Source organism: Phalaenopsis equestris, unplaced genomic scaffold (genome assembly GCF_001263595.1).
Source record: "Phalaenopsis equestris unplaced genomic scaffold, ASM126359v1 Scaffold000462, whole genome shotgun sequence".
Taxonomy (NCBI): Eukaryota; Viridiplantae; Streptophyta; class Magnoliopsida; order Asparagales; family Orchidaceae; genus Phalaenopsis; species Phalaenopsis equestris.
This window is the reverse complement of record NW_018164903.1, coordinates 57,491-69,950: the sequence shown is the minus strand read 5'-3', so window position 1 is coordinate 69,950 and position 12,460 is coordinate 57,491. Positions and strand designations below refer to the sequence as shown.

General features: G+C 34.8%; 1 protein-coding gene across 1 annotated transcript; it reads left to right on the top strand.

Moving 5' to 3' along the window:
* The first annotated feature begins 2,439 nt into the window (after window positions 1-2,439).
* Window positions 2,440-11,489, top strand: LOC110027896 (probable polyamine transporter At3g13620). Its single transcript, XM_020729519.1, is given in 3 exon segments — window positions 2,440-3,037; window positions 3,040-3,435; window positions 10,867-11,489. Coding segments are annotated over 3 exon segments (1,461 nt in total). The 5' UTR covers window positions 2,440-2,553; the 3' UTR covers window positions 11,448-11,489.
* Window positions 11,490-12,460: the final 971 nt, after the last annotated feature.

The window sequence follows — 12,460 nt, the reverse complement described above, 5'->3', positions numbered from 1 at the left end:
CATAAGAATAATGTGATCTGGACGTAAATTTCATTTTTCATATGAAAAACCTACATACCACACAATGCCTTTGTATTTATATATCTAATATCTAAATTTTAATTTTTAATTTATACCGCTTATATTTTAAAAGATGCGATTCTCTTTCTTAAAAATGGAAAGATTTGTATTATCGATACATCATCAATAATTTTTGTCATTTGTCATGAAGCTCAAGGCGGTTAACACGAATCTTGGAGCTTACACAGCTCTCCGCTCTTGTCTTTGTAGTCTATGAACGTTATTGCAGATTACTATTACACTCTACATAACTCACGACTCACACAACTCCCAAATCTGGTCGTTGTAGCCTACAAACATTATCATAGCTTATGTTTCAGCCCACACGACCGACCACAACCTATGTGTTCCACAACTCATGGAACTCCCCTCCAGCCTCTATGCCTACAAACATTATTGCAACTCCCAAATTCAGCCTTCATGGCTTTCAAACGTTATCACAACTCACCACTACGATCTACATGATCAACCACTATCATTACAACCTTTTGTTGTGTCTTTTCTGGCCAACATACGCTCATGAAGCTACCAGCTACGACTTATGCGGCCAACTACTACCCCAATTTTTAAATACGACATGTACAACAAGTTAGCTCTATGACGACATTCTATACATTCATGACAGACTACTGTTTCAATATAAATCGGCTATAACCTTTACAGTTTTATACAACTTTTGTTGTTGAACTACTTTGTACATCAACTTTATGTATTTATATATCTAATATCTAAATTTTAATTTTTAATTTATACCGCTTATATTTTAAAAGATGCGATTCTCTTTCTTAAAAATGGAAAGATTTGTATTATCGATACATCATCAATAATTTTTGTCATTTGTCATGAAGCTCAAGGCGGTTAACACGAATCTTGGAGCTTACACAGCTCTCCGCTCTTGTCTTTGTAGTCTATGAACGTTATTGCAGATTACTATTACACTCTACATAACTCACGACTCACACAACTCCCAAATCTGGTCGTTGTAGCCTACAAACATTATCATAGCTTATGTTTCAGCCCACACGACCGACCACAACCTATGTGTTCCACAACTCATGGAACTCCCCTCCAGCCTCTATGCCTACAAACATTATTGCAACTCCCAAATTCAGCCTTCATGGCTTTCAAACGTTATCACAACTCACCACTACGATCTACATGATCAACCACTATCATTACAACCTTTTGTTGTGTCTTTTCTGGCCAACATACGCTCATGAAGCTACCAGCTACGACTTATGCGGCCAACTACTACCCCAATTTTTAAATACGACATGTACAACAAGTTAGCTCTATGACGACATTCTATACATTCATGACAGACTACGTTTCAATATAAATCGGCTATAACCTTTACAGCTTTATACAACTTTTGTTGTTGAAATACTTTGTACATCAACTTTGCATCAACTTTATAATTCTATCTTTCTTAATTCAATAGGATAGTTGGTCTATATACTTACAATTATATACTATATTATTTAAACAGGTCTAAGTCTCATTATTATTATTTTTTACTTTCTAGGACTTCATTTAAAAATCGTAATGTCTCCTCCCATTATTTTTTTTTTATTTGTGTATATATTAGATCTCATACTATGCTGAGATGCTAACTTATTACTCTACTGCCACAGACACTCCGACACACAACTTTGATAAATATGAAAAATTAAAATTTAGATGTTAGATATATATAAATGCATTGGAGTTGTGAGTCATGAATGTAAATGTCCCTTTTTCATTTATAAAAGCGCACAATTCCCATACAAAATTTTCCTATTTACATCCATAACGAGAAATTACAATATTATCGCTTTTTAATATTAAACATTATACATGTATAAATATGAAAATTTAAGTTTGGGATAAGTAAACATTAAATACATAAGAAGAGTGTGCTAAGTTGTAAAATTGACTTAACAGGCACTGTCGTTATCTGCCGCAACTAGAGCTGTCTAAACGGTTCGTTGTTTGCGAACAGCTCATCTTCGGCTCGTTAAGAAACTCGTCTCTTTGAGGGTTTTAGCAAAATAAGCGAGCTGAACACGAACAACACAAATAAATATTTATTTGTTCGTGTTCGACTCGTTTTGACTCGAAATATTACTAATCAATTATATATAAAAATAAGATAATATTTAAAAAATTTAATTGACTAGAAGGCTATAAAAATTTATAATCAATTAAAAATATTAATTAAGAAGATAAAATTAAAATTATTATATTAGATATATTTTAAATTTTACCTTAATATTTAACATCTTATGACTACTACTTAATTAAAATTATTTAAATAATTTTTCGTTCGTGATCTGCTTATGTTCAGCCTGCTAAGCAAACAAAGAACACATTTTTTTTAGCTAGCAATATAAAGAGCCGAATAGGAGCTGTGCTCGTTTACACCCTTGAGCCGAAACGCAACGGGTTATCCCCGATCTTCATTCCCTTTCGTTGAAGCTCCGGCCCTGACCTGAAAAATCGCAGCTTTGGCCAATGACTAACGAGATCCAGCTCCAATCCTCCCCCACCTCCAGAGCTTCCGCCACCGCCATGCAGGAAAACCTCCACGATTCAATCCTCCCTAAACAGAGCACCGAAACCAACAAGCCCCACAAAGCTTCCAACAAACTCGCTTTACTCCCACTAGTCTTCCTCATTTACTTCGAAGTCTCCGGCGGCCCTTACGGCTCCGAACAAACAGTCCAAGGCGGCGGCCCCCTCCTTGCTATCCTCGGATTCCTCCTCTTCCCGTTCGTTTGGAGCATTCCAGAAGCCCTAATCACTGCCGAACTCGCTACCGCTCTTCCCGGAAACGGTGGTTTCGTTCTCTGGGCCGACCGAGCATTCGGATCCTTTGCCGGCTCTCTTATGGGCTCATGGAAATTCCTCTCCGGCGCCATCAACTCTGCTGCTTACCCCGCCCTCTGCGCTGACTACATAGCTCGCGCCGTCCCCTCCATCTCCTCCGGAGCACCTCGGTTACGGCCACAACCGTTCTCCTCTCATTTCTCAATTACACGGGACTCTCTGTTGTTGGGTATACAGCCATGGCACTCTGTGCTGTTTCGCTTCTCCCCTTTTTTGTCATGGCGGCGGCGGCGTTGCCGAAACTCAGGCCGCGGAGATGGGGGAAGATAGCAAAAGATAAGGATTGGAAGCTGTTTTTTAACACGCTGTTTTGGAATCTGAATTTTTGGGATAATGCGAGCACGCTGGCTGGTGAGGTGGATGAGCCGCAGAGGACATTCCCGAGGGCACTTCTGGCGGCTGGGTTGCTAACTTCGGTGGCTTATCTCATGCCGCTGCTCGCCGGAACAGGGGCGCTTGATGTAGCATACTCGGAATGGGACAGTGGGTTTTACGCCGACGTTGCAGGTTTGTTCAGCTCCGTTGCTTGGTGTAGTTCCGGCGAGGTGGGGTGGCTGTCGTTGACTTGATTGTAGTTGCGGCTCCACTTGGCGCATTTTAGGCTGTGGTAGAGTCGGCGGTGGGGTAAGACGCGGTTAAGTAAAAATTGCTTTTTTTTGTGAGATTTATTGCTTTTGAATTATTATGAGAGGTCTATATTTAGTGAATGAACGGCTAAGATTTGATGGGATCTTGATCTACGTTTATGATTCTATGCCGCGTTGTTCAATTTACTAATCTAAATTTTAGGAGCAAAGCATTGCATAAATTATAATTTTTGGTGGAAGGGTTGTTAGTGTTTAGTGATTAGTTCTTAGTGCTTAGTGATTGGAGATTAGAGGATAAACTTGTTTCTCTAAGCTCACTTAATCGAGCATACTTTATGGCTTGCTATTTAAAAAGGAAAAAGTAAAGCTAAATTATTTAATTTTTTACTAGTGAATATGTTAAACTTTTCAAAAGTTGCTTTTTCTACTGCAGATGAGTAATCAACTGATTAATGACAAATTTCACACTTGAAATGAGTGAAAACATGATTATCATTTTCTAAAACATATTTTTTATTTACATGCAACCACAAAGATGTAATAAAAATAATGTAAAAGCAGTATAATAAGAAAGAGATAAGCAAAAGATAACATAAAAGGCTTGCAAATTAAAGTTAACTTAGGAGTAGGATGCAATTGAAATGAATTGAGGATGATGAATCATAAAGCAATTCCTTTTTGTTCAAGATGGTGATGACGACCATGTATTAATAATTATTGTTGGTTTTACTTATAAGGCAGTTTGTGGAGCATTTGAGTGCCCCGAAGTTTTTGAGATTAGTTATTTCGGCTGTATTTTATGATCTCTGGTGGATTTTTGAAATTTGCGCATGTGTTGATGCAGTCACATCATGTAGATTTTTGTGCTGGGATTTAAATTTAAATGTTGAATTATTTTGTTATGATTTTGGCATTTAAGTTAAACTTGAATTGGCCTAATATTATGCCAAACTAATGTACTGGCATTGGTTATGAGAGTTCTATACAGTGTTGTTTTGATGTATGCAAATTATTTACTTTGGCTTAAATAAAACTTTTCTTTCTAGTTTTGGTCTTGTGAGTACAGCTTAAATGTATGATTCTTTAGAGTGTGATACAAATGCAACTGCTTAGTAGAAAGTTGCATATACATATAGAGGGAGGAAGATAGTAAAATCAATTCTTATGATGACATTCATGATTTTGATAATGAAGAGATTAGTGATTTAGAGGATGTTTTAAATAACAATTCATATAGTGTTGTGTTGCATCACTTTTAATAAGGCTAAATCTAATTAGAATAGAACTGCAATTTTTCAAATCTATTTTAGACTTGAGAAGAAGCTTTGCAACAATTTAATTGATTGGTGAATTTAATGAATTTTGTATCTAAGCTTGCCTTGGACCGTTTGAATTTGACTTTTTAATCACATTCATAATCATATAAAGTAGCATGTGCATGTAGTTTTGTATTCTATGTATGTAATTTCAATTCATTTAGCAATGTATAATGATATAATTTTTTGTGATGTGCTGCGCATGGATGTTGCTCTTGTTATTTTGGTTAAACTATGATTGTATGCTTTAGATGTTACTTATTTTGGGAGGCTAAGGCATATGCCTTCAAAACTAATGGGAGAAAGATAGTTTTGAAATTTATAAATTGTAAGTAAGGGTAAATACAAATCAACACTATAATTTAGTGCTCTTAATGAAGTGAAAAAATATTTGCATATTCTAAGAGTTTGTTTTGGATCACTTTGACTTTTTATAATTTATTTCCTAAAAATAAGTTTGTTTAGTGTATTTTATATACATTTTTGTCTTTTATTTTTAAAACAAATCAATGTGTTTTTAAAAACACTCAAAATAAATTTTCAGATGTTTCAAGTGTTTTATAAAATAATTATTTATTTTAACTTATTGAACATGTTTTATTTCAAATTAAAACCTGAACTAACAAAATAAAAATACAAATAAAAAAAAAAGTGATCCCAAATTCCCTCTAAGTTAATATGTATTTCATGAAGTAGGCAAGTGGGTGTTATCTTTCTCTTAATAGTTATGAACTTAAATGTTGTAGTATCTGAAGTTGTGACTTTGTCGAATAATGTTAGTTAATTATTGGGTTATTTTAAGTATGTTTATCCTAATGAACTTTCTAATGAAAGTTTGAATGAATCTAAACCTGAATGTTCAAATTATGATAGGAATTTTAATGTTGCTGTGCAAGTTTTTCAATATTAAGACACAATTAGTTACTTAAATAGTTTATTTTGCATTTTTTTTTTCAAGTTTTGAAATATTTGAGTTCCCAAAAAATGTTGGGACATAAATATACTAAATGGGTTAAATTTTGATGGTTTTTTTTTTTTTGCCTTTAGACTTTATGCTAAAATTGAGAATAAAATTGTTGATTTTTTTAATAGAGTTTTTATCCTTCCTACAGTGCATTTTAATATGGTTGGTGTTGATCATATAATGGAGTGCCATGTTATTGTAAGAAGTTTGAAGAGATATATGCAGATTTAAATAATGACTTAACTTTACTCAAGAAAGATTTATTGATTAAGGGTCCGTTTGGGGCCGCTTTTTTGCGGCTTTGCGGTCCCCAATCGCGAAAAAAAGTTGTTTGGCTCGCAGCGTCGCGGCAGAGCGAAGTTAAAGCCGGAGAAAACAATATGTTTTCACACAGTTGCACCAAACAGACAGCCAGCTTCCCTGCAGCTGTTCCCCCGCAGCAGCTTCCTGGGGCAACACAACTGCAGCTGAAAAGCTGGGAAGTTACAGCTGCGCCAAACAGAGCCTAAGGCTGCGTTTGGGACAACTTATTTAGAGCGGTGGCGTTTTCAAAACGCCACCGCTTGTTTGGAAAGAGCAGTGCAAACACGACACGTTTGGGGAAACTTTGTTTTTATTTTTGTATTATACGTAAATCGCGGGGTCCTCCCCGCGATCCGCGTTTAACACTGTCGAAAGACAATAGTTGCCCCTCCCGTCTCCTCTGCCCTAATTTCGATCGTCTGGATCTCGCGCGCCCCTCCTCTGCCCTAATTTAATTTCGCAAAGGCTCGATCCCGTGCGTAGCAAATCTCGGCAATCCTCCGTCTCCACCGTCTTGTGTTAGCTTTTCGCTCCTTATTCTGGTCGCTCCTCCGTATCTCGTTCAGCGAACTCCTCCGTCTTCGGTTCAAAGAAATCCTCCCTCTTTTGTTCTCGTTCTCAGTGGTAACCTCATTTTTTCTCCTTGATCCTCTGCCGCTCTTCGATTTGTATATTCTCGTGAAGATGCCGCTGGATGTTTTTCCTTTCGCTGCTTGTTCATCCGAGCGTTTTTGTTAAAAATATTTGTTTTGGTTTTTTTTTTTTTTCTGTGGAAGTTTATATGTTTACTTCTTATTGCTCCGTCTTCCGTTCGCGTTTTCGTTTATGACGGAATTGATACATCTTTGTTAAGCACTTGTTCAATATTATTACCGCTTTTGTTGGATCTTTTTTGTAGCAATGCAACTATCTGTGCTACTCTAGTTTGCATAGGAAAGAAAATGGTTATTTTTTTGAAAACAGAAGATTCATATTTTTTTAAAAACAGATATCTCCGTGCCTCTTGAGATTTTTTTTAAAACAGAAAATGTTTTTTTTTTCGCAATGTGTTGTTGTTTGGATTGTTTTATTTTTAATTTTAATTTACGCAATGTGTGCTAGGTTTAAATTGGATTTGTGGATTTTTTCCTGAGATTGTTTTGATGTTTGGATTGCTAGCTTTGATGCACTTGCTAGATTTTTTTTATCTCTATTTGAATTTATATTTTGAGCTTTTACATACAAGATGAGAATTTATTGTTTGTATTTGACCCCTTTAACCATTGAGTGCAATATGAGCTTCTTAAAGCCATGCAAAAAAACAAAGATGGGACTTTAAAGAAATGACTGGGCTCTTGATGCTTTATTTTATTTTCAATGTCATTGCATTATTTGATCTATATGTTTCATTAGTGACATTATGAATAAAAACAAAGAAGGGACTTCATCAGCAATGTGGGACAAGGATGTGACATACATTTTCTGCAACTTATGTATTAAGGAAATTGAACTTGGAAATAGACCTACCACCTACTTTAATAAAGAAGGGTGGCATAATATTTTTTATAACTGCAAAACGATGAGTTTAAGATATTCTGGGAAGTCCGAGAAAGTGGTGTGTCAGTGTGGGCTACCGTCCTTGCTACTCACATCACGCCAGAAACATAGCTTCAGGAGACAATTTTACAGGTGCCTGCGGTGGGCACAACGACATAGGATTGCAAATTCTAATTTCTTCAGGTGGGCCGACAGGGAGTCTGTTTCTATAATATCCCAGATGGACACCCCGACACGAAGTTCGTTGATATCAACATTTTAGAAAACCGCATCTGCTTCGACTGCTTCCGTTTCTACTGTATCTCAGTCAGACAGGTTTGCTAAGGATTCTGGAGTGACAGAGCCGGTCACAGTGGGACTTATATGCTAATGCATGTAAAAGTCAATATTATTATTTTTCTCTTTGTGATTTTGACATGCTATTTTTTTTTCTTTGTTGGGTTTCATTATAGTATGTACTAGTGCGTTATGGTGTATTTTTCACATTTGTTTGGGTAATTCTGTATTTCTGATGTGATGAAATATTTCAGTGATATAAATATTTTTTATTTTCACATATGTTTTTCAATAGTCTCATTTTATTTTTTATGATTACGTTGAGAGTGTTCGTAATTTTGTAAAAAAAAAAAATCAAATAAGCTGTCTCCAAAAAGCACAAAACAAACAGCTCCAGCTTATTCAGAATATGGGCAGTTTGATCATTTTTTTTCAGAATCAGTTGTTCTCAATAAGCACAAACCAAACAGACAGACAGATTATCCGGATCAGCTGCTTATCACCAGATTATCCGGATAAGCAGATTATCAGGATAAGCATCTTATCAGGATAAACTGGATAAGCTGCAGCTGCCCCAAATAGACCCTAAGTATACTCATATTTTATATTCTTGATTTATCATTAAGTGATTTTCTGCTTTTAGAATTACATGTTAGTTGATACTAGATATTTGACAAAGGTAAAGTCATTGTGATGACTGAGGATAGATATTTCTAGTCAAATTTGATGAGAAATGTAGCACATATTGTTTTTTAATATATGCCTCATTTGTTTGCCTTTAGACTTTATGCTAGAATCGAGTATAAAATTGTTGATCTTTTTTAATAAAGTCTATATTCTTCATACAATGCCTGTTAATTTGACTAGTTTTCATCACATAATAGAGTGATGTTTTATTTTAAGAACATTGAAGAGATATATGCAGATTTAAATAATGACTTGACTTTAGAACAATAATTGCTTGATTAAGGATACTCATATTTTATATTCTTGATTTATCATTAAGGGATTTTCTATTTTTAGAATTACATGTTAGTTGATACTAGATATTTGATAAAGGTAGAATCATTGTGATGACTGAGGATAAACATTTCTAGTCAAATTTGAAGAGAGATGTTGCACATGTTGTTTTTTAATGTAGGACTCATTGGTTTGCTAAGGTAGAATTAGAACAATGATTGTATACACCTTTCTCAATTCAATCCTTAGAAGAGTTAAATGTACTAATTTTATCACATATTAATTAGAAAACACTACTCTCTTTGTGGTTATATATCATTTTTCCAAAAAAAATAAAAGGACAGCCATACTATTTCATAAAATTGTCTATGCGTCTGGATTGTTTAAATGTATGTTAACGAATCGATTAAATTGCATGACTTATCTAATTTTTTTTTTTTAAATCAAGCTGCAAATTTTATGAGTATATTTTGAGAAAAATGAGAATACAACATAATTCTTTGATTATTTTTCACTCGCAAACTGATAGACAAATTGAAGTGGTTAATACAAAATTAGATGATTTGTTGCATTGTCTAATAAAAGTATTTGCATTTGGTGAGATTTGCTATTTTCTATGATTGAGTTTGTGTGAGATCATTTGTCCATATATCTATGGGCAAGATTTTATTTGAGGTTGTTATTGGGTATCATCATAAAAAACCTATTGGTGCTGTTGGCTTTCTTATAGAATTGAGGCCTAGTGCATTCATAATCATTCACACAATGTATGCATGATTTGTATGATAAAATCCACAAAAATTGACTTCTAATTATGATAATTACATGTTTTCTACTGATTGCATGTGTCCACTTCTTATCTTCTGTTCGATACTTTCAATACAACCTGTTCAAGAGGGTATTCTAGGTAGAGATTGCTTTTAGGATTGACGTTGGATTTCATAGAGATCTTGTTCTGTGAAGAGATATACTAATTTGTGTTGGTTAATGAATTTTAATTAGTAGGAAGCATATATTTTGTCTTAATTTATTTAACATCAAATGTTGAATTCAAATTTGATTTCAGGTTAAAAACATAGTTTGTTGGAGTATACTTTTTTTATGCATGACAAATTAATATGGGGTTGCTTGGTCAGTGGGCTGAGGTGGTGGAGCTTGTGACTGTTTTGATATATTTGGCCTGTGGAAATTGGATAATTACGCAGTTGAGCCTCAGAGCTATCTTTGGGAATTTTGAATTATTGTTATTTTTCTCCAAGTAAGATGGCCAATGAAGTGATAGCAGCTGCCTAAGATTTCCGGGATCCAGCATAAGCTGAAATAGTTATTTTATTTTATTTTATTTTTTATCCTGTGGACTTTTGGAATTCGCATCTATGGCTTGATTTGTATTATCAATTTTGTGAGCTGAGATTTAACTTTAAATGCTTGATTATTCCTTATTTCATTGGATTTTGATTTAAACTTGGATTGAATTGATCAACCTTAACTGCTAGCTTGGGCTTTAGGGATTCTATATATGCTTCGTTTGAGGCATGCTTGAACAAAATTTTCCTTTTATTAGTTTCAATCTTGAGAGCGTAAGCTGTAGTTGCGATTACTCAGAGGCATGTTAGGCTTGGTTTTCTTGTTTTAGTATTTTTGTTTCATTCTAATTTTATCTATACAAATTGTCATTGACTTGTTTAGTGTTCTGGATTTTATTAAACTAATAAGAAGTAAAAATCCAAATTATGAAAGTTAATTCATTTGCTAGCTTTCTTGATTTAATCCAAAATCAAGATGTAAAAATCCAAAATTTGAAAGTCATTAATTTGGATCATTTTTATTCAAATGGGTGTAATATCACTAATTGCGTCTTAGTGGGACATCTAAATCAAATCATTTTTCTAAAACAAATCCAGGAATAAAAACATCAAAATGAATAGATTGAGTACCTCCAATGATAATGATAATAATAATAATATCTGAATTAGTTTCTCTTCTTGATATTCAGGCATGATTGTTGGACGCTGGCTCAAATACTGGATAGAGGCTGGCGCAGTCTTATCGGCCATTGGTTTATATGAGGCTCAGCTCAGTAGCTCAGCTTTCCAACTCCTCGGGATGGCCGATCTCGGTTTCCTCCCAAAATTCTTTGCCCTTCGATCCAAATGGTTCAACACCCCCTGGGTTGGCATTGTCACCTCAAGCCTCATATCCCTCGGCATCTCCTTCCTTTCCTTGGAAGACATCATCTCCTCTGCCAACTTCCTTTATAGCCTCGGCATGCTTCTCGAGATAGCCTCCTTCCTTTGGCTGAGAAGGAAGGAACCCAGACTAAAGAGGCCATTTCATGTGCCGCTTCAAATGCCGGGACTCATTTTCATGTGCTTTCTTCCTTCAGCATTCCTCATCTTTGTGATGGTACTTGCAAGCTGGAAGGTGTTTCTGATCGGTGGTGGCTTGACATTATTTGGTTCTGCATTGTACTTTTTCATGGAATTTTGTAAGTCCAGAGGATTTTTGAAGTTTGCCACTATAGGGGAGAAGGTTGGAGAACTGGAAGAGGAAGAGGGGAGCTTAAATGAGGGATGAATTTACATTCTTTGTATGGCGAAAGAAGCATCGATTGATCAATTTGACTCCTTTGCTTGTACTTGTAATCGAAGAATAATGCAATCTGATTCAAGATATGGCTAAAGAGGAGATGGTTTGATTGATACCTCTTGTACAGGTAAAAAATTGCACTTTGGTATTCCAAATTGCTGCATGTTTTTAGTTCAAAAATTGAATAATAATAAATTATAGTCCAAGGCTGCATGGTTGATAGATTACCCCTTGAGAAAGAAATGTTTAAGCCAAAATGTTATATTTGATGCTTGCTGGCCATTCAATATGTGGATTATCATAATTAATAAGTTATATATATATATATATATAAAATTATGTGGTTAGTTTGTTTATATGTTTTGTCTTGGGAACTTTTTGAACATGGTCTTCTTGGTGCATTATCTCTACGACCTCAGCCAGGGACTTTGAAATTGGCAACATTAAATGTCCAATTTCTTCTATGACCTCAGCTACACTTGGCATTTTATTTCTATTTGGAAATAGGTGAGATTTAATTCAAAAAACATAGAGCAAATAAAACATAAATAGCATAAACACATGAAAACACATCAACAATTTTATACAAGCTCGCCCAATTGATGGCTTTGTACTGTTGCCGCTGCTGCTGTTGCAAATTTTGCTATGATAACAATGAATTTTTACAGAGGAATTTACAATCCTACTAACTAACAATCAATCTAATGATGGTTCCTTTTATTTTGAAACTTTAGGACAATAAAAGATGACATTCAAGTTGTCAAAATACTCTTAATGAAATAACTCAGATTGAGCATGCATACGCTGTTTTTCGTTTGGCATCAATTACACTTTACAACTTCTAATAGGACATTAATTAGATTTCGCAACTTAAACCATCTTTTACATTGACAACCCTTAAGAACCAACCTTCTTGGATGTCTACTCTTGGATGATTTCGAAAGCACAGCGAATGCTTGTAACCCTGTTCTAATATTTTTGCAGCATCAGCTTCTAATCTC